The sequence below is a fragment of the Cyphomyrmex costatus genome, unplaced genomic scaffold, assembly GCF_001594065.2.
Source record: "Cyphomyrmex costatus isolate MS0001 unplaced genomic scaffold, Ccosl1.0 scaffold656, whole genome shotgun sequence".
NCBI classification, from domain to species: Eukaryota; Metazoa; Arthropoda; class Insecta; order Hymenoptera; family Formicidae; genus Cyphomyrmex; species Cyphomyrmex costatus.
The window spans coordinates 114,178-138,062 of NW_017280218.1; the positions used below are offsets into that span (position 1 = coordinate 114,178).

At 33.4% G+C, this 23,885-nt stretch overlaps 2 protein-coding genes across 2 annotated transcripts; one reads left to right on the forward strand and one right to left on the reverse strand.

The window, feature by feature from the left end:
• Positions 1 to 7,781: 7,781 nt before the first annotated feature.
• On the reverse strand, positions 7,782 to 8,191 carry LOC108779994 (dolichyl-diphosphooligosaccharide--protein glycosyltransferase subunit 4). The gene is made up of 2 exons (XM_018547566.1): positions 8,155 to 8,191; positions 7,782 to 8,012 (listed from the first exon to the last, which is right to left on the reverse strand). The coding sequence occupies exon 2, from the start codon at positions 8,010 to 8,012 to the stop codon at positions 7,908 to 7,910; it is 105 nt and encodes a 34-aa protein (XP_018403068.1). The 5' UTR covers positions 8,155 to 8,191; the 3' UTR covers positions 7,782 to 7,907.
• Positions 8,192 to 13,012: 4,821 nt separating this feature from the next.
• Positions 13,013 to 23,616, forward strand: LOC108779993 (uncharacterized). The gene is made up of 6 exons (XM_018547564.1): positions 13,013 to 13,437; positions 13,522 to 13,803; positions 14,118 to 14,226; positions 15,498 to 15,845; positions 15,915 to 16,236; positions 23,084 to 23,616. The coding sequence occupies exons 2-6, from the start codon at positions 13,541 to 13,543 to the stop codon at positions 23,614 to 23,616; spliced, it is 1,575 nt and encodes a 524-aa protein (XP_018403066.1). The 5' UTR covers positions 13,013 to 13,437; positions 13,522 to 13,540.
• The last annotated feature ends 269 nt before the right edge of the window (positions 23,617 to 23,885 follow it).

Sequence of the window (23,885 nt, forward strand, 5' to 3'; positions counted from 1 at the left end):
CGATCGGAAAAATTTCGACTTCACAGAGTCCTCAACAATCGCAACCGAATTCTTAAAAATTAATTAATTTTTTTTTTTATTTTATATTATTTTTTTTATTTTTTTGGTATATTGCGAAGAATATTACAAGTCGGCGTTTCGTCCCGACTTCGGTTGCGATTGTTGAGGACTCTGTGAAGTCGAAACTTTTCCGTATATACCGATGTAATTATTAATAATAAATTTATATATATTTCTAACAACTAGTATAGCTCAATTAGTTTTTGACCTGGGAGGTATATTAAGTTTAATTTGAAATTTATTTGAGCGGATATCAATTTAATTTAATGTGTTGTACGCTGGTCTAACAACGCGTGGGAAAAATAATTAAGGGGACGTTATTTTCGAATTATTAGAGTTGTGTTTTAAGATCGATTGTAGTTCGGCGCGCGCAATTTGGTGGGGGATTTAAAGAGGGTAAGCTGGGGGGAGAGTGATTATATATATTACATAAATATTGCGAAGAGTATTACTACATCGACTCGCTATCAGATGTTTGTTGATATTCGCGAAATTCTCGAAATTGTTGAAATATACATACAATTGCTTTATATAGAGTCTTGATTTAATAATTTACACCGGCGTCTAAGGTAGGCTTCCACTACGTTACCTTACTGATGAGTCTAGTAGTGGAGGCTGGTACGAAACTCCGACTTGTGATATTCTTCGTAATATACCAAAAAAATTAAAAAAATAATATAAAATGAAAAAAAAAATTAATTAATTTTTAAGAATTCGGTTGCGATTGTTAAGGACTCTGTGAAGTCGAAACTTTTCCGTATATACCGATGTAATTATTAATAATAAATTTGGTAAAAATGTAGATTAGGGGAGCCTCCCCCAATGACCTTGACCTTGACATATGTTGTCAAGGTCATGACTCTGAGTGACCTTGAGGAAGTTTTAACCGTCGGACCTAACTCGTTAAAAAGTTATTAATAAAAAAAGTTTCAAAATTAACGTATCATTTCTGGAAAATTATAAGTATTAACGTATCATTTCTGCCATATATGTATTATAACAAGTACTATTTTTACACACGCGCGCGCGCGCGCACACACACACACAGACACACACACAATAGTATACAGACCAAGAATAAATGCAATCAAAATGAATACAAGAGGTACACTTCTTACCATTTATGAATCACTATTCTACACCTTTCCCTGTTCAGAAACGTTAAACTTTCCACGCGAAGTAACTTTCACTCCCCCCCCTGCACAGGGACACACGACTTCTACGATTGTACTATTGCTGTGATTGTACTGTCGGGGCAGACCTCTGTGACGGTGTGGGTGCGGGAGGGTGGCCGAAGGCCGCCCCCTTGCACCCGCCCGTGTGTGTGTGTGTGTGTGTACTTTGACTTCTTTTGGATAAACTTCCGAAAATGTTATATTGATATATCTTTGTTTTGAGTTTTTCAGTCGTTGTGAATAGTTTCGATCGATATGTTTCAATTAGTCAGTCAGATAAAATCCATGCTTTTTTTGATATTATGAGTGCTATGTATCCTATATAATTAAATTTATAATTTATATATATATTTCTAACAACTAGTATAGCTCAATTAGTTTTTGACCTGGGAGGTATATTAAGTTTAATTTAAAATTTATTTGAGCGGATATCAATTTAATTTAATGCATTCTATGAAATTTTGTGATTGCAAAAATGATTGCTAATGCTTCTTTTTCAATCTGACTGTATTTACGTTCTGCTTCAGTGAGACTTCTTGAGGCATGGCTAATTGCCTTGATTGAGTAATCTGGAAATCTATGAAGAATACATGCTCCTAATCCTTCATTCAAGCATCTGCTGCTACAATAATCTCGTGTTGAGGATTGTAATGAGTTAGTAAGAGCTTTGAAGAAAGAATTCTCTTAAATTGATCAAAAGATTCTTGATATTTCGAAGACCAGTTCCACTTAGAATCTTTTTTTAAAAGATTATCCAAAGGACGTCTAAAGCCGTAATCACACTAGCGATTGCGCGATTGTGATTGACGATTGAGGATTACTTCTCAACCAATCGGAACAAAGCAATCGGTGACTGCTTTGCTCTAATTGGTTGAAAAGTAATCCTCAATCGTCAATCACAATCGCGCAATCGCTAGTGTGATTACGGCTTATGAACGTGCATATTTGAAATGAAACGTGAATAATTATTGATTAATTGCTTCTAAAAAAAGAACGTAATGTGGTTAAATTATGTGATTCAGGCATGTTTTTGATTGCTTCGACTTTTTTAGGATCTGAATGTAATCTTTGTCCATCGATGACATAACCGAGATAATTGATCTGTGTAGTAAAGAAACTATATTTCTCTATTTGAAGATGGAGACCGTAATCCTTTATTCGCTCTAATAAACAAATTGGATTTTGATTAAGCTCTTGAACTGTAGCCTCCACCAACAATATCATCAATATAAGCAAAAACGTTTTCTAGTCCAGAAATCATTGAATCCATTATTGATTGGAATTCACCTGGAGCTGTGGTAACTCCAAAAGGTAAACGATTATAGACATATAAACCTCGATGTGTATTGATTGTTAAAAGATGTTTTGATTGTTCATCTATTTCAATTTGAAGGCGTTAGACAAATCTAACTGGCTAAAATACTTACAGTTTGAAAGCTGTGAAAATATTTCATTTGGCAAAGGAAGTGGATGACGATTTGGTTCTAATGACTCATTGAGTCCAGTAGAAAAATCTGGACAGATCCTAATCTTTCTATTTTTCTTCCTTGCAACAATTATTATTGGAGTTGCCTAGTCTGAATATTTGATTGGTGAAATAATTTCATTTTGTTCAAGTCTTGAAAGTTCTGCGTCGACTAAAGGTAAAATTGCGTAAGCAACCGATCTCTTAGGTCTAAAAATTGGTTTTGAATACAATTGATTTTTAACAAAAATTGGTTTTCAAAAACAGTTTGACTTTTGTTTTCGTTCAACGACCGCGAGAAGACATATTTGAAATTTTCTTTAAGCAAAGATAAATCAAATTGAGTCGGATCTGATTGAGAATGGATCTTGAAACAAAAACTATTGAGACTGTAATGCCATAAATCAAAAGCTGGGATCCAATCAAGACCCATGATGTTGAAATCCGAATTTGATGTTACATTTGAAAAAATTTATATGTAAAAACACTTGGCATTGCTAGAAAATAAATGTAAAGGTAACAATAATTTGAAATATAATAGTGAACTTAATATGAATGTTACATTTAATAATACGTTTAATAAATTACTGTTTACATATATTTCTTTTCATATAATTCATTCGCATATATCTACACTCACAGGTAAAAAATGGACCACTAAACTTTTAACAAATATTTTTAATATTTTTGAATAGCGGTAACTCAGCGAAAAATCATCATATTGAGATTTTTAAAAAAGCATTTTAAAGCTTAAAATCTCTACTTTTCAAAACGATACTTCAAAAAATGGTCTTACTGATATTTTGTGAAGTTACACACATACAAATAAAAGTGCGTCAAATCTCAAAATTTTTCACGAAATTTGAGAAGTTGCACGGCGCGCATTAAAAATTATGCACAAATACCGTTTACAGCTTTCGAAAGGGTAAATCTTTATCTTTAATTAATTTGCTTTTTTTTTTATCAATCTCTATACGATTTTTTTTTACCGAGTTATTCAACGTTGAAGTAAAAATGCCCCCTCTTTTGCTTTAACATTGATTAAAATCGGTGAAAAAAAATCATACAAAGATCGATAAAAAAGCAAATTAAAGGTAAAGATTCACTCATTCAAAAGCTGTAAACTACATTTGTGCACAATTTTTAGTTCGCGTCGTGAAACTTCTCAAATTTTGTAAAAAATGTTGAGGTTAGATACTTCTTCACTTACGTTTGTGTAACTTCACGAAATATCAGTAATACTGTTTCTTGAAATACTGATACAAACGGTAAAGCTTTAAAATTCTTTTTAAAAAATCTCGATATGATATGATTTTTAATGAAGTTATTTTATCTTTAAGTTTGCCTGTAGTTTTTTTAACTCCCCTTACCTTGGATCTACAATAGGTGTTTCAGCCTTAATCCTTAAGAAATTAACTAATTACGATTGAATTCGAGAAAAATAATCGATTATGTTTCGCCCATTTCTTATGACTTAAGGCTTAAAATTCTATTGTGTATCCGGGGTTATTAATTTCATGTTAGAGCATGTACAATATGTATGCGTGTATACTGTATCCTGCTCTTGGCATTACCCAGGATCAATGACATGGACGTGGCTGCGCGCGGATCGAAAACCGGCAAGTAGACAAATACGAACGGCGCGAAAAAAAAGTAGGGGCGGAAAGGAACCAAAATACGACGAACTGACGCGCCGGACGTAACAATATACACATTGCATACTTTAACTTTTGTGGAAATATTTCTAATCTTTTTTATACTAAATGTTACATCCATATTTTTATTATAAAACATTATATCAGGATCGAGATACAACTCGTTCGTATATACATATACGCGTATACATCTATACACACTGGACACTTTAACTCTCATGAGAATGTTTTTTATCTTTTTTATTCTAAATGTAACATCCATATTTTTACAATGATGTTATTATATCATGATCTAGCAGCGCCAAGTGTTTTTACATAAAAAATTTGTCTATTTAAATTAATTTTTTTCATTTTGTACTTCTTTAACTTTTTATCTTTTTTAAAAAGATAAGTTTATATATGATTGAAATAAATACATGATTGATAAAAATAGTATTCTGCTAAACAGCAAATGTGATTAGTTAAGGATATATGGTAGAGACATAATACAGAACGATAATAAAAGCGCGCCGATTATCTGACACATTGACGCAAGGTCATCGCAAGTCATACATCGCACGTGCATGTGAATCGTTTCGTTATCTTGCCTAGGTATATTACGTATAGTCTAAACGTTCGATAAACTGATGTATCATCGTCTTCACGTTCCTTTTCCCCGCTCATATGTGTCTATCTACTCCGTATATCGTATATGACATGTATGTACCTATAATACACTACTCAACAAAATCTAGGGAACGCTTTCGAACATGCTAAAAATTGGGCAATATTTAGAACACCGTAACTCGATGAAAAATCATCACAGACAAAAAATAAAAAAATAAAAAATTGTAAAAGTTGAAATCTCTACTTTCGAAATCTATAATCAAAATTTCAATATGACTGATATTTTACGGAGTTACACGAACATAAATGGATATCCGTCAAATTAAAAAATTTTTCACAAACTTTACAAAGTTGTATGCCGTGAGGTAAAAATTGCACGAAAATGCGGTTTACAACAGTCGAAAGAATAAATCTTTACCTTTAATTTGCTTTTTTATTGAACATTGTACGATTTTTGTTCACCAAATTATTGAACATTAAAGCAAAAGTGATCACTGTGTGTGCGATGTGTGTGTGTGTGTGCGCGCGCGCGCGCGTGTATACATATATATATATATATATATACAATATTTTGTATGAAAATAAAATTATGTTTAAATTTCTCACAATAACTGACTCGTATCGTAACTGCAATTATACTAATCTTTATCGTTAAATTGTAAAAAAGAAATATTTAGGCTGTCCGTTAAAAAATTTTATAACTTAGTTCGCAAACATGACTTTCCAAGTGCAAAGAAAATGCGAAAAAGGAGATAAACGTTCAAAACAACTCGCTGCATTATGCAGTCTTATACCATCTGCCGCTTTACTTTTCTCTTTCGATGCAGCTATATTATTTACAATCTATTTTAACTTAAAGCTACTAAAACCAATTTTAATTAAAATTTGTGAACATATTATACGCAAATCGCAATACGCTTCGAATAGATATTATACATAGATATACATATTGTGTCATTGTTGCAATTTTTAATGTTGCACGCGTGTTAAAAAAATTTATTTTTTTTTAAACAAAAACCAATTTGAACGTCGTAAAAACAACAAGCATGCGAATATCGCTTTTACAGTCAAATTAAATACGATTGTGTACTTGTCGGTTTATCTTTTAGTAATATTGACTCAAGTGTCTAAACGATCCAACGCACATTGGCTTACTCGCGGAAATAATATATACATTTTTTAAAAAGATAAATCAGAATTTTAACAGCTTATTTATTCGATACAGACGATATAAATAATTAGCTGCAATTTTATATTGGCATTTTTATCTCAATACATCATCGTAATATTCGTTTAATTTTATGATCGCAATTACACAGATATATAACTTTGCCGTCTGTAACACCACATACTATCTTTTTGATATAAAACTACATATATACGCGCGCGCGTACTTATAACACAATATACATATATAATATATATACATAGTTGTATATATGCTCGTATTTATCAGTATAGCATTATAGCGCATTTCTCCCGCCTCCTTCATCCAAAACTCATTTATTATTGACAATTAAAAGACAAATTACAGATGACGTAAACCTATTACGAATAAATCTACGACGAGAATAATCGAAACACGTGTGAAATAAAAATTTCATGAACATCGGCATTTTTAACTATATAAAGTTTCATTTCTCTTTTTTTTTAAACTTACGTTTTGACATAGCGTCAGGCATCCAGCAGTATCCAGAGTTTCTTGAAGACGAAATCCATAAATAGTAATTATACAAGAAAATAAGAAAAATAACATTCCGTCGACTTTGTCCGAAAATATTCAAGATTTTTATTTCTATTAACTGAGTATATTTGTGAATTTTAGAGATAAAGAGAGAAAAAGCACTCTCTCTCTCTCTCTCTCTCTCTCTCTCTCTCCCTTTATCTCTTTTTTTTTAAATCTATATATATGCATGTATACTCATTACTTTGCTCATTTATATCACAGAGTAAAATGTTTCATTTTTAAAACACGCACGTGTTTAATAAAGTAAAATCACGTTTTATTTCAATATGCAAACGGCATGTATCCAAACTGTAAATTAACAATTCATGATTATTAATAGATAATATCAAACTGAAATAGCTGTCAATCTTAAGAACGTAGAATGTAACACAAATGAATTCACATTTGAAGATGCTAGAGTATTATTTCAACGTTTTAATGTCTGTATTACAACTCCCTACCCTGCAGTGTATGTACGATTATCTTGTATGCTAATAAAAGGTGGGATCTGTACTCCCACTTTTTTCCTCTATACGTAGTATAGTTGTTCGTCATTTTTACAAAAGATACTTGTTTAATATTAAATAATTCAAACAAAATTTTTAATTTTCAACGAAAAATTACATTTAAAAAAATATATATATACTATTACAGTTCATATATAATCAAATAATAAAATTAATAAAATAATTTGAAACACCATGAAGTGAGATAAATTTGCGATTGTATTTTAATTTTCTTTAAATGTTCAATTTGAAATAAGATAATCTGAACGATATGAAAAATGTATTGTTCCAAGTTTACTTATCATAAAGTAATAATTAAAACTGATTAACAAATTTGTAACATACGGTTGTTTACACTGTATATATGTTCCACATATTGCTTTGAAAATATGTATTTGTATAACATTAATTTTGATAAAAATATCTTATTTGTATTTTGATACTTATGAAGGAAATTTACATAAAAAAAGGATAACACATTGTAAAAATAAAAGTTCATTTTCTAGAAATGTTTACACAAGGAAAAATTATAAAATTTTTATCTATTATACGATATGCAATGAAACGATCTGACATTTTCAAGTTGTACAATAACATATTGGACATACTTAACAATTAAATATGACAAACATACAAATCGCAATTAATGCAATAACATAGATTAGGTTAAGTTACATTAAACAGACTTCTTCGCATGACACAGTTTTCCATTCTTCATTTCGTATAATTCGCATTTATGTAGTGGAAGAGGAATACCAAGAAAAACAGAGCAACTCCTAAGATGTTGCAAAAAATAGCTAATTGTACATCGGTAATCATCTGAAAAGCAAATGATCCATTTCAGATAATGTTTCAAGTTATACCCTGAATCTATACTTATGATTTTATATATCTGAATGTTTTCAATGTTTTCACCAAGTAATATAATTTTATACTAATTGACAACTTCAAATATAATTACCTTAAAGCTATATAATTGCTATTTTTTAATATCCTAGTATGATTTTCACGGATTTTCTGTAAAAAAGATGACGTATACAAACATATATAGTTACGTACATACAGTTACGTCTTCAAGCGAACGGTTGCAATGGGCGCATTCAGCGAACTCGACAGTTGAGTAAGCGCTCGCTATTATTGGTGTATTCTTCCAGATCTAAAATTCTGATTGGATGATCTAAAAGAATACACCAATAACAACGAGCGCTCACTCAACTGTTGAGTCCACTGAACGCGCCCAATGACCTCGTTTAAAGCCTATTGCACATGAAATGCATAATAGAGCATGAGCATAATGGCCGCAGCACACACTTTTGCATAACGCATAAACCATATACATAAAGAATTTGATTGATCCATTGACTCATACATGAGAAAATGGGCCAATGAAATTCCTTATGCACATGCTTTATGCGTTATGCAAAAGTGTGTGTTGCGGCCTTAACATAAAACTGTTGGACCAATAAGTATCCAGCATAAAGTTGCCATATTGATTAACATAAGATGCTCATTGGTCCAGCGGTCTTATGTTATGTTTATGCACTGTTAAGCGGGGAGCACAGACTTTTGCATAACGCATAAAATATAGTACATAAAGTCAGAAACACAGAAAAACGTAAGGCCGTAAAGCGGGGAGCACAGACTTTTGCATAACGCATAAACCATATACATAAAGAATTTGATTGGTCCATTGACTCATGCATAAGAAAATGGACCAATAAAATTCCTTATGCACACGCTTTATGCGTTATGCAAAAGTCTGTGCTCCCCGCTTAAGACATATCAGTAAGGAAATCGTAACATTGGATTCGTTACCGGCCTTACGGTCTCTACTGTGATTGGCCAAAACGCTTATTGATTACATTAACGGCCATAAGAAGCCTACAGACCAGAGCGGCGCAGCGGTGAAGCGGCGAGCGATAGCCAATGAGAGTCATGCTTTTACGTAAAAGCATGGCTCTCATTGGCTATCGCTCGCCGCTTCACCGCTGCGCCGCTCTGGTCTGTAGGCTCCTTAACCCATTAATATTTTAACTCTCGTGCTTAGAAAGGCTTAGAAAGACGTGTCCAAATTAATTGTAAGGGGTATAAACATATATAAGATCTAAACAACGATCCTATCGTATAATCTATCTATATACTTCTATATAATCCTAATTTGTATTTTTTTTATCTACACTAAGAAAAAAATTTGTTAAATTTTAATAAATATTTCTTTGAAGTGTCCTAATGGAATATTTACTTATGGTAAATAAATATTTAGATAAATGAAAAAAATGATAGTTGATTCAAACTAATGATTCTTAGATCTAATAAATACGTCTTTAAATTTATTAAATGTTTCGCTAGAACTATTCAAAGAAATATTTATTAAAATTTAGTAAATTTTTTCATAGTGTATAAAAGTACCAAATAAATAGTAATGTTTAATATTGAATATGCATACATATTTTTATTTTTCTTATTAGAACTTCTATATAATTCCTTCTCAGATTTCTAATTATTGTTTTATTTTGTTAATTTTATTGCGGTAATGGGTTACAATTAATTTTTTAACAACGAATTTTTATCATTTTGTTTCGATCATGTCTATGGTTTCGATCATTTATTTGCGATTGGCCGCTAAGTCGATGTTACACGATACTGAGCATGCGCATAGCTGTAGCTAATAAAATTTAGGCACAATTAGAGTCCTAGATATCAGAGAAGCGCAACCGATGTTCCGCGTCTTGGTTAGCTGACTGTCAGCCAATCATGACATTCATTCAGTGGTATTAAAAATGGCTGACTAATAGACGATTGGTGGATTTCCTATTTCGTCTGCAAACGACGCCATTTTTATTACTTTTCTTAGTAATTTTGCGATACTGACTTAAGCCGGTTGCGTTTCTCTGATATTTAGGACTCTAGGCACAATCGCCCCCCGCATTTCAGGACAACCCCCTTCGCCTATCTTCGGAGCTAATGCTCTGTCTCTATATTTCTATGTCCATGGATGCAATAAGTTGAAGTGAAATAAATATACATTTGTTTCATTTTAACTTATTGCACCGTGTGCACTAGTTCAGACAGTGCAGGAACAAACAAAAAACAGACCCAATATGGCAACTTCATGTTGGATGTTTATTGGTCCAACAGTTTTATGTTATGCTCATGCTCTATAAAACGGGGAGCACAGACTTTTCATAACGCATAAACCATATACATAAAGAATTTGATTGGTCCATTGACTCATGCATAAGAAAATGGACCAATGAAATTCCTTATGCACATGCTTTATGTGTAGAGGCCTAGAAAACAGAGATGCGACATTGCGTCGGTTGGGTTAGGTAACCACCGCCATTTTAATTCAATATAAGTGCTCTTGACCAATAAGCTGATGACAGTTGATGCAAAAGTTAGAAAGATTAGATTAGGTTAGGTTAAGTCCGATATTAAATATTCACACAAATAAGAATACTTACACCATAATAATAGTTTTTTATTGCACTTTGACACTGTATTGTCTAAATTTTTCTCTCTATATATATGTAACATACGTTATAAAACTATATCTATTAGATGCAATAGTGAATTAAAATGTCTCTCTGATCACGTGATTTAGACAGCCAATCAAGCCATACCCTTCAATGACGCATCTCTGTTTTCTAGGTCTCTATTTATGCGTTATGCAAAAGTCTGTGCTCCCCGCTTTATGCCGGTTCTACATTAGTTGCAAGCCGATCGCAAGTTTGTTGCGATAGCCAATCTGAAGCGTTGATTTCAAAATGCAAGTTTGAGATTGGCTGTCGCAACGAACTTGCGATCGACTTGCAACTAATGTAGAACCAGCTTTATGCATTTCATGTGCGATGAAATGAGAGCCCCAACACACACTGACCTAGTTTCCACCGAAACCCTCAATTCGGTTCCACTACGGTATAGGCCTGGTTTACATCGTGAAAGAACTGGTACGCGTATTAAATGTGTTTCATGCGTTCACATCGCCATTTGTATCATTTGATACGCGTATCAGTTTAGTACGATACTCTGCTTGATACGCTCGAACCAAAATATCCGACAGCGTTTACATCGTGCGTACTAAATGTTTATAGTACGAATTTGATACGAATATAGTACGCGTATCAAGCATAGACTTATACTCATAGACTGCGCATCTCAACGGGCCGACTGTCGTCTGGACTAGAGAGAGAAAAGCGGGGAGCTTTGTCTCTTTCTAACTATTACCACCATTACCATCGTTAGAGAGAGACAAAGCTCCGACCACTCATGCTTTCTCTCTCTAGTCCAGACGATAGTCGGCCCGTTGAGATGCGCAGTCTATGAGTATAAAGCGGAGAGCACAGACTCTTGCATAACGCAAAAACCATATACATAAAGAATTTGATTGGTTCATTGACTCATGCATAAGAAAATGGACCAATAAAATTCCTTATGCACATGCTTTATGCGGTATGCAAAAGTCTGTGCTCTCCGCTTTATACTCATAGACTGCGCATCTCAACGGGCCGACTATCGTCTGGACTAGAGAGAGAAAAGCGGGGAGCTTTGTCTCTTTCTAACTATTACCACCATTACCATCGTTAGAGAGAGACAAAGCTCCGACCACTCATGCTTTCTCTCTCTAGTCCAGACGATAGTCGGCCCGTTGAGATGCGCAGTCTATGAGTATAAAGCGGAGAGCACAGACTCTTGCATAACGCAAAAACCATATACATAAAGAATTTGATTGGTTCATTGACTCATGCATAAGAAAATGGACCAATAAAATTCCTTATGCACATGCTTTATGCGGTATGCAAAAGTCTGTGCTCTCCGCTTTATACTCATAGACTGCGCATCTCAACGGGCCGACTATCGTCTGGACTAGAGAGAGAAAAGCGGGGAGCTTTGTCTCTTTCTAACTATTACCACCATTACCATCGTTAGAGAGAGACAAAGCTCCGACCACTCATGCTTTCTCTCTCTAGTCCAGACAATAGTCGGCCCGTTGAGATGTGCAGTCTATGAGTATAAAGCGGAGAGCACAGACTTTTGCATAACGCATAAACCATATACATAAAGAATTTGATTGGTTCATTGACTCATGCATAAGGAAATGGGCCAATGAAATTCCTTATGCACATGCTTTATGCGTTATGCAAAAGTCTGTGCTCCCCGCTTAAGTCTATGGTATCAAGTGCATGATGTAAACCAGGCCATTAAGCCTTGTGTCCATGATGCTAGAAATCGGTCTGAGATCTCGGATGAAGAAAGAATTAACAAATCACATTTGAACAATTTGGTCACATGACCAATGTTAAGCGGGGAGCACAGACTTTTGCATAACGCATAAACCATATACATAAAGAATTTGATTGGTCCATTGACTCATGCATAAGAAAATGGACCAATGAAATTCATTATGCACATGCTTTATGCGTTATGCAAAAGTCTGTGCTCCCCGCTTAATTGGTCAATTTTTCCTTCATTCGAGATCTCGGACCGATTTCTAGTATCGTGGACACAAGGCTTTATGTAGGATTCACACTGCGTCCGACATCCGACGTACGACGTCCGATATCCAATAGGAGAGCTTGATTTCTTGATATATAGCTAACAATATTTTGTAACAAGCTCTGCTATTGGATATCGTACCGTCGTCCGTCGGATGTCGTATGCAGTGTGAATCCTACATTAGGCCCCTAGGACTTGTTTCTGGACAGAAATAAAAGTGTGTGGACGTGAAAAAAGTTATCTACTCGCGCTAATTCTGATTTCTCCCGCCAGGTAGCGTAGTGACACATCGAATTTCCTAATAGCAACGTGATCATCGCGGTATGTATTTTCTATCACAAATCCGCCAGAAAAGTTCAATCGCCTGCTTGCTCGGATGGGTTTATTGCGCTGAGAAATTTCAAATTTCAATCTGTCTATATTCACGGTTCCCTACGTGCTTTATTGGTTTCTGCTACGCTTATCGTTAATACGGCAGGCAAAGTATAATTTGTGATATAACCTTACTCTGACTCCCAGCAAACGATGTTGAAGTCCGCACTGCGCTTGATCGTTGTTGAGTTGAGCCTTGGTCAATCAAACGACGGCGATGACGACACTTGATTTTGATGGTTGCACCTTTTGTTGGTACAATTATTACGATAATCTCCATTCTAATTTCGGTATCGCGATCTTCGAGTTAGATTCTTTCAAGAAATCTACGTCGTATTCTCTCTAGGTGGGCAGATCACATGCGACGATGACGACGGTAAAAATGTTATCTCGCGTCAAAGAAAAATCGTGAATCTGTTGGAAATCAATTGTGAACTAACTTTCCTCTTGTGTTATATAGATTGTTGACTACTGTTTTCATGATGAATATGAGTGTTGGAGATGTGTCCTTTCACTTGGGAGAAGTATTTGATAGCTATGAGGAACTGGAAAAAAAGTTGGCTAGAGTCTCAAAACATACATTTGTACATTACTGGAGACGAGACAGTAGAACTGTAAGTGGAGCTCATATGAAAACCTCACGGCCGATTAGCGAGAGATTGAAGTATTATTCTGTCAAATATGCATGTATCTATGGTGGCCAGAGATTCCTCCCTCGTGGTGCTGGTAGAAGACAATCTCAGTGAGTCTTTAATTATTCTCTGAAACAATGGTTATGTTCAGCAGGATATAATAGTTTTGTAACTGTTTTATGATTGTTTTCAAAGATAGAACTATTTTTTTTAGAACTAAAAGTATAATTTAGTCAGTAGGAGAAAACTTCCAACAGTTGCAGAACATTCTGTTGAATGCAACTATTATAATAATTATATATTATAATAATAATAAACTATTACAATAATTATTGTATATTAACGATATATTGGTACCTATTAATATTTATCTAGCTTGAACATAATTATTTCTTCTTTCTGCATTCTTACTTCTGTTATATAGGTCCATACGAACAAATTGTCCTGCACATATTATGGTCAGAGCAACTAAAGATGGCACACAATTAGAAGTGACTAGTGTTAATAATGAACACAATCATGAGATTTCAGAGGTATATTTTATCAAATCGATTCATTATATTAAATATAATAATAAATAGTTTATTATACTAGTAGTAGAATTAAAAGAAACAACTAGAAAAAGATACGGATATTACAGAATATACAGAACTAAGTCAAGAACATAGAAAATAAAAGATCTGTTTTATTTTTGAATTAAGAATTTAGTATACTGTGTTACAATTTTTAATTGTATTTATGTACATATTGTATTATTATTATCATCATCATCATCATCATCATCATCATCATCATCCATCATCATTATTATTATTATTGATTATGCTTTTGAGGCTTTCACGGGTATTTTCTTCGATTATACCAGAAGGTTTACGGGTTATCGCCGTGTCTTTCTTCATTATTAAGGCGATGCTGGACCCGCCTGTATTATCGACAAAAACGTCAAAAACAAGCGTTTTTGACGTTTTCGTTCCTGTCTAATTTCTTCATAATAGTTTAACAGAATAAAAATTCCTTCTTCACGATTAAAATATCCGAGCTAATACACCTGTCCCTGGTGTATATTGTGTCCAAAGCTGGAAAAAGTATGAAATTACAGATTTCTTTATCCATTTTTATCTTCAGCGTTGATCGCCATATTGAGGTTATTAGCTCGGATATTTTAATCATGGAGAAGGAATTTTTATTCTATGATACTATTATGAAGAAATTAGGAACGAAAACGTTAAAAACGCTAGTTTTATCGGTAATACAAACGACTCCAGCATCACCTTAATGCCAACGTTTCGTGAACTGTGCCGTTTACTTCATCAGGGCGAGGGATGCGCTGATACTGAGTCGCTACCTTGGGGGGGATTCCCTTTTATGTAGACGCTGTTAGGAGGAGGGAGAGGTGGGGAGAGGGGTCTTCTTTGGCCTGTCGAGAGGACAGTCTTCCATATCTTGCTTACATTATTATTATTATTATCATTATCATCATCATCATTATCATTATTATTATTATTATTATTATTATTATTATTATTATTATTATTATTATTATATTAACAATAAGGAGTTTATACAATTTTCTTGCAGGTTATTTTTACATGTTATGGCACTTTTTTTTCAATTTTCTGTATATAAGTAGCATTTTACAGTGAATTTTGTTTTCAATGTTCATTGGCAATCTCTATCAGATCTTTTACATCATTTACAATATTTACATTAAACTTTGTAGTTCTAACAAAGTGAAAGAGTTTTTGAGATTACATTACATTTAAAAAATAGCTGTTATTATATTTAAAGAATATTTTGTGAATAGGATCTATTTAAGAGACTTCCGCAAGAGAGAAAACTCTGTGGTGAAATTAGACGAGATGTCCAAGATCTCATGCAGTTGCATGTTGATCGTAAAAGATTAAAAGAGTACGTGCGATTACGCACTAATAAGGAACTCCGATCCAAAGATTTATTTAATATAGCAGCGGCTAATAAAGAGAAAAAAGATATTACACCAGAACGAGCATATCAATTATTTGAAAAAATTTGTAATATTGAAAAGATACAAGCCAGAAGTGATAATAGAAAGAAGTTTTCCGAATCTGACGACGAAATAGCGCAGACTATAAAAAGAATGAAGAAGGAAGAAAAATCCGCTTGGAATCAGGACGTAAGACCTACTTATAATCTTCTCTTTATTTGTATTAGTATTATAAATAAAACAATTTTCTTGCATTAGGAATTATCGACAGAGTTAGAAGTGAATGAAGGAAATGATGGTGAAGATTCTTACAGCAGTCAGTTGACACAAGGAGAAGTAGTTGATGAGATTGACACTAACGAGAATAAATTATTGAGAGCAAATAATGAAGACGACATAATAGTGGCAGATGGAGAAATAGTCGGCGAATTGGTGATGGAAAGTGGCGATCCATCGGTGATAGTTGAATCTATTGTCAACACGGACGGTTCTGTTTTCGTCGATGAAAGAGAATTCAATAACTACTGCAACAATCACTTATCACATACAGTAGATGATAGTCAATCACCGAAGCGACGAGGTACTTAAATTTTAATTAAGTTGGAATCACACATAGTTCGATTTCTTGAATGATAAGCATGTATGCTTCTATACTTGCTCTGGGGGTCAATCGTGTAATGTTTTCCCTAATGTAGAAATATGAAAAGTGCAAATTTTTATATATGAATGTAGATGTATTTACATACATACTAGATACAAAAAATCGTTATTTTTCATGTTTGCATCCTAGAAAAAAAGTTATATGATTGACTCCCTAATTCTAGAATACGTTCACACATTGAGTGTAACATGCTGACATGCATGATTTCTATGTTTATTATGCATAGCTTATTTTCTTGAATATATCAATCATAAGATTAAATTTATAGTTATGTGATTGAACAAACGATTAACATTATCTTCAGAATAGAAACAATTGTGCTAATTTCGTAGTTATTTGTCAATTAGAAATTGCATATATTAAAACAAATAATAGCATGCGTGTACACTTATTGTTCAAAAAATCATGTGATTTCAGCTTTAGTAGTTTTACATAATGCGTATGAATTTATATACCACGTTTGTAGATTTTTAATTACATGCCGAATTGTTTTTTCAGACTTGAAACGCAATACTACTTAGCCAGAAATGATAATGGAATTGACGTTGATTCAACGTTGAAATTATCAAATTGACGTTGAATCGACGATTCAATGTCGAAATCATTAAATCGACGATTCCATTATCATTTCTGGTTGGATAATTGAGTACTAAGCTATCGCAGTAATATCATGAGTTAAATTGACATGCAAGTTCCTCGGAATGCTAGAGGTCCGGGTTTGATTCCCGGCCGAGATAATATTTTTCGCAATGAAAATTTAATAATTTACAGTTTTGATATGTCGTTTTACAGATTTTAATATGTCATTCAACATTATTAAAAATCGATCTAAAGATGCGCAAAGAGCATTAAAATTGTTAGTCAATTTAACTCATGATATTACTGCGATAGTTCAGTAGTGTTGCATTTCAAGTCTAAAAAAATAATTCGGTGCGCAATTAAAAATCTACACATAGTATATCAATTTACACGCATTATATAGAAGCACCCAAGATCTAGCTTGAGCGTTACGGCATGTTCTCATCGGTATTTACTAGTTTAAACTTTTACATCTAATAAGATTTGATATTGTTTAGCAGTTTTAAAACAAAGAGCATTTGTTGTACAGCCACAGCGCTAGTTATTATGAGCGAATGTCCTTTATTCAAATTATACGTTAAATTTGTCTAAATGTTTCGGTCTATTTTAAACTATTATTAGTAAAAATTATTACAATTAAAAATATTACAAAGTAATATTATAATTAACGCAATAGTATAATTACGCAATCTGTTGTCCTAGCATTTTTTTATATTAAAATATTATTACGTGCTTGTTCCATTGATAGATCGAAATTAGCAATCCTTGTGTATTTTTTCGTATTGTTAAAAACCATTTTCTTTAACGTCAAGTGCTTCTAACAATTGTCAATTTAATAGATTTTCTTGTGTATTGTGAATGTTCTATATTTCCTTTGTTTGCACAGAATTTCCAAATGCTATTACATATGTATTTACATTAATATTTAATAATGATTGTGAATTTAAATGTACATTGTCAACATTATCGCTTCTAACGTTGTGTAAGAGACTTCTTAAGGTAGTTCTTCACAAAAATGAATTACTGCAGAAAAAAATAAGAAAAATATATGAGGTTCTCTGGATCTCGCACTATATGTTACAATTTTTTTAACCCCCGATTGCCGAACTCATTTTTGAGAAAAAATTCGTTGAAATTGGCTTCTTATACACGGAGACATAGGGTATCGTACAGTTCCGAGCACTATTATTTACAAATTAGTATAGTAAAAAACTGCAGTTGATAATGAAAAAGTAATAGATGAAAGTTAAAGATTCGTACTTTTTAACGGTCAAAATAAAAGTGGAGGTAGCCGAACAAATTTTCGAGATATTGTAGAAACAGCAAAAATGTACGATTTCATAACCTCTTTCATGTCACTACGTGGTTCATCGCTACGTATAAACAATATTAATATTATTAAAACTTTATTATTTCAATGCAAATATTATCAACAAAGACCTTAAAATTTATAAATATATTTAATGAACGCCATATATACAATTCGATTGAGAATTTCGCAATTTTTATTCTCAGCATTTAGTTGACTAGGGAGTCCGTGAAGAACTACCTTAACACTTCTAGCGTTGACTAGATTATTAATTATTAAGACAATTTTTATTCCTAACAAACATACCTGTAATAACCTGATATAACTTTCTATTAAAGGCGGCAATTGACTGACATTATAGATTTTATTTTTATGTTTTATTTTATTTGTGAATCGTGAAGAAGTTTAACCAAATGACATCAGTGTACAAATTGTTATGTTAGAAAGGAATTGATAGGAGAAGGGAGAAAATATTTTCTTAGTGGTAGGAGGAAGAGGTCTTGGAGATAATAGGAAGATATAGATGTCTGGAAATTTTTCCGTATCACTTTGCTTATTAATGCTCAATTCCTGTGGTTTTATATTATTTCAGAGATCACACACACATGCGTTTGTAAAATATGGTAAGTATAAAATAAAAAAAAAGAAGAATTATCCAATATCGTTTACAAAATCAACTGTAGTGATTGCAAATGTTCGTATGTGCACATGACAAAGAGAAAAGTAGGAACATGTATAAAGGAACGTAAAGCAGACATAAAAAAATCTCTCACTAACAATTCTGTAATATTACTTCACTAATTAGAAAATAATCATAAGTTTACGCTTTTGAGGCTTTCACGGGTATTTTTTTCAATTATACCAGAAGGTTTGCGGGTTATCGCCGTGTCTTTTTTCATTATTAATGCCAACGTTTCGTGAACCATGCCGTTCATTTCATCAGGGCGAGGCTTGCACTGATACTGAGCCGCTACTCTGGGAGACTCCCTTTATGTAGACGCTGTTGGGAGGGGAGGAGATGTATGTTGAAGGGTGGGAGAAGGAGTACTTCTTTGGCCTGTCGAGAGGGCAGTCTTCCATATCCTGCTTACATTATATCCTGAGTCTTTGTTTAAATTGTCTGGGTGTTTCTGTATTTCCAAGGCCTCTCTGTGCTTTCTCGGGAAATATGATGTTGTGGCAATAGTTGTCGTTTTATCGAATAGTATTCGATGTCTTGTCTCAATGCTGTCTTCTGCCAGGGTTGATTGTGTGATGTGTTTCAACCTGACATCCCGTTGGTGTTCTTTCATCTGTGTGTTGACCGTTTTTCCGGTTTCATCGATGTACACTTTCCCGCAGGAGCAGGGTATTTTGTACACTCCTGCGGAACTGAGTGGAGGTCTCTGATCCTTGGGATTTCTCAAGATTTGTTCGATCTTCCTTGGGGGCTTGAAAATAGTCCGGATGTTTATTCAAGATCCTACCGATTCGGTTTGTTGTTCCCTTTATACATATATGGATATAATAGCGTCTACATAAAGGGAGTCCCCCAGGGCTAAATATCAGCGCAACCCTCACCCTGATGAAATGAACGGCATGGTTCACGAAACGTTGGCATTAATAATGAAGAAAGACACGGCGATAACTCGCAAACCTTCTGGTATAATCATAAGTTTAAATGGGATGATATAGATATAATGGATTTAGAACAATCATATTACAAACGCATGATTTCTGAAATGATACATATAAAATCACAGGAATTGAGTATTATTAAGCAAAGTGAAAAAATTTCCAGACATCTATCTTCCCATTATCTCCAAGGAAGGTATTTATAGTCGGTTCTTATTTCAAAACCATCTTAAGCAATGTCTTAAGACATTAATGTAGCGTTTTGGCCGGTATTCGTAGTCAGTTCTTATATTCAAGACCGTCTTAAGTTCAGTCTTAAAGAGTTACGAACCAATCAGAGGGTCGCTTTAGCATCTTAAGACATTACTTAAGACAGTCTTGAAATAAGAACCGACTATGAATACCGGCCTTTTTTGATTGGTTTGTGAGATCTCAAGACTGAACTTAAGACGGTCTTAAATATAAGAATCATTGACATATAGAATGGACCGCTGATGATAGTGGTGGGGGTAGAAAGACGAGTAGAGTGAGAGGCAGAAATAATATGATCGTTCTTTCTCTGTTTACTGATAACTACTGATTACTATTGGTCACTGTTAATCCAACAACCAATCAGGCTTCAATAAACAGAGAAAGAACGATCATATTATTTCTGCCTTTCACTCTACTCGTTTTTCTACCCCCACCACTATCATCAGCGGTCCATTCTATATGTCGATGATAAGAACTGACTATGAATACTGGCTCAAGACCTCTTCCTCCCACCACTAAGAAGAAAATTCCTCCCTTCTCCTATCAATTCCTTTCTAATGGTTTAAACACTGATTTGACACGAAACGCCAACTCGTGATATTCTTCACAATCTCAGCTTCTCTGAGTTTAAATTATTAATTTAATATTAAATTTTAATATATGTCTTTCAACATATTATTAAGATCTAATATGATGCTATAGGCATCAAAAATTGGTTAAATTGATTCTCAATTTAACTAAGTGATATTACTGTGGTAGTGAATATGCGTCAAGGCTGAAAATCTATCAGCGTCGCGGGGAGGGGGGGACTACATACACAGTATATAAAATTTACATAATAAAATAAACATTAACATCCAGTTTTAAAGACTCGAATGGCTTTACACTTTCTGTTGATTTTAATAAATCATACGAGTCAATCATAATTTATCTTTCATATTTATATCGCGCGGCCTGAAAAATGCGCTTTAATAATATTAAGAACAATGTGAAGAATATCACTTCGTCGACTAGCCAACAGAGGTCTATAGTTACTCATGCCATTTCTCGCAAGTGCTTGATTACATGTGTAATTGTTTATATAGAACTTCTTTCTAACATCTTTCCAGGCGTCTAAGGTAGGCTCCCACTACATTACCTTACTGATGAGTCCAGTAGTGGAAGCCGGGACGAAACGCCAACTCGTGATATTCTTCACAATCTCAGCTTCTCTGAGTTTAAATTATTAATTTAATATTAAATTTTAATATATGTCTTTCAACATATTATTAAGATCTAATATGATGCTATAGGCATCAAAAATTGGTTAAATTGATTCTCAATTTAACTAAGTGATATTACTGTGGTAGTGAATATGCGTCAAGGCTGAAAATCTATCAGCGTCGCGGGGGGGACTACATACACACTATATAAAATTCACATAATAAACATTAACATCCAGTTTTAAAGACTCGAATGGCTTTACACTTTCTGTTGATTTTAATAAATCATACGAGTCAATCATAATTTATCTTTCATATTTAAACACTGATGTCATTTGGTTAAGATCCTTCATACGGTTCACAAATAAAATAAAACAAAAATAAAATCTATAACTTATAACGTCAGTCAATTGTCGCCTTTAATAAAAAGTTCTAATCAGGATATTACAGGTTACAGGTATGTTTGTTAGAAATAAAAACCGAACAAAATCATATCATAAAAATGAAAAGTTCAAGCCATGTTCAAAAAAAGATACTCATTAAAAGTTTAAATTTTTGAGTGTCTTTTTTTGAACATGGCTTGAACTTTTCATTTTTATGATATGATTTTGTTCGGATATCATTTATTTTTTAGAGTACAAATATATCACAAATATATAAAAAAATGATTTAAAAATATTATATAACGAAAGAGTGAAATGCGGCAAAAGAGAAGGGTGGTGGGAGTGGGTGGTGGGGAAGGGGGAGGGGTGGGAGACTTGAATGCGGACAGAGAAGGAGAAAAAGAAGGAGAAGGAGAAGAAGAAAAAGATAAAGGAGACGTTTCTTAATTTTTTTTATTAAAATCACTTTTCGACCGCTTGTATCTTCAGAACGGCTTGACCGATTTTCAATTTTTTTGACTCAAATTACTCGTGGCGATGCCGCCTTTCAGGACATAACGTTCGATTCAAAATTTTTTATATTTTAATAGTTATGCACCCCCCAAAAATAGACTTTGGTGGCTCAGGATAACAGACTTGTAGTGTCTTTCAGTTTTTGAACATGGCTGGAGACACTACCGCGTTCCCTGATTGTTTTAATAATTAATAATTTACTCAACGTTAGAAGCGATAATGTTGACAATGTACAATTAAATTCACAATCATTATTAAATGTTAATGTAAATACATATGTAATAGCATTTGGAAATTCTGTGCAAACAAAGGAAATATAGAACATTCACAATATATAAGAAGATCCATTAAATTGACAATTGTTAGAAGCACTTGGCGTTAAAGAAAATGGTTTTTAACAATACAAAAAAATACACAAGAATTGTCAATTTCGATCTACTAATGGAACAAGCACGTAATAATATTTTAATATAAAAAATGCGAGGACAACAGATTGCGTAATTATACTCTTGCGTTAATTATAATATTACTTTGGATGCGTTCAGCGGACTTAACAGTTGAGCGTTCGCTGTTATTGTATATTCTTCTAGATCTAAAATTCTGATTGGTTGATCTAAAAGAATACACCAATAATAACGAGTGCTCACTCAACTGTGAGTCCGCTGAACGCGCCATTTGTATTATTTTTAACTATAATAATTTTTACTGATAATAGTCTAAAATAGATCGAAACGTCTAGACAAATTTAACGTTTAATTTGAATGAAGGACATTTGCTCATAATAACTAGTGCTATGGTTGTATGCTCTTTGATTTGGTTTTATTTTATATTCTAAGCCTCATAACATATTATTTAGTAGTTTTATTGTAGTAGAGATTTCTCATTGAAGAAGATTTGATATGTTTCAATTCTAGATATGGAAACGATTAATTCTACTACTACTATCGAAAAAATTACGAGACAATCATCTACCTCACCCAGTCACAAATTGCAGATCGACTCTTTAACGCTTCAACAGTCATCAAAGTCAACTACTAGCTTTCAAGAAACAGATTCGAGAATTTGGATCATGAATGAAGGTACTTCTATGGAAACTGAATTGGAACAAGAAAGCGGGCCCGAGAGCGAGACAAACGTGACGATCAAACCAATCTCAATGATGAAGCCGGACTTGGAGACAACCGAAACTGTATTATCTGACGATCCAAGCCATCAACTACTTCAAGAGCAGTTGGCAGTGCTACGAGCCGAGAAGGGAAAATTGTATCATGAGACTGAGATGCTGAAATTGAAGAAAGACAAATTAAAGTTACAGATCAATTGCTACTCAAATGAAATAAAGAAGCAGGAGATGGAGAGGGAGAAATTGAGACTCGAGATCAGGCTGCTTCAATCCAAAGTTATGGACGACACTAACGATGTTTCCCATTACATTTTTGTGCCCTGAACTTCTTGCTTTTGTTATAAATTAACTGTAAATGTGTCATCTTACTGTAAATGTGTATCTTATATTATTTAACACGTTCTATGTCACGTGGATCTGTATTTTTCATTTAAATCTTTTGATATTTTGACTATAAAAGGAAATGCGATCGTTAAATAATTTTCAATATTGTACATGGATACATGACTATATTGTAGTACATCAAACCTTTTTTTATAATAATAATTTTAATAACTTTTTTACCAATTATGAAATGCATATAACAAATATGA

What these genes read in the sequence shown, in the direction of transcription:
- LOC108779994 (XM_018547566.1), bottom strand. Translation starts at nt 8,012, where the DNA reads ATGATTACCGATGTACAATTAGCTATTTTTTGCAACATCTTAGGAGTT.
- LOC108779993 (XM_018547564.1), top strand. Translation starts at nt 13,541, where the DNA reads ATGATGAATATGAGTGTTGGAGATGTGTCCTTTCACTTGGGAGAAGTA. An exon ending in ACAATCATGAGATTTCAGAG is followed by an intron (nt 14,227 to 15,497) that starts GTATATTTTATC and finishes TTTTGTGAATAG; the next exon opens with GATCTATTTAAGAGACTTCC. An exon ending in AATCCGCTTGGAATCAGGAC is followed by an intron (nt 15,846 to 15,914) that starts GTAAGACCTACT and finishes TTCTTGCATTAG; the next exon opens with GAATTATCGACAGAGTTAGA.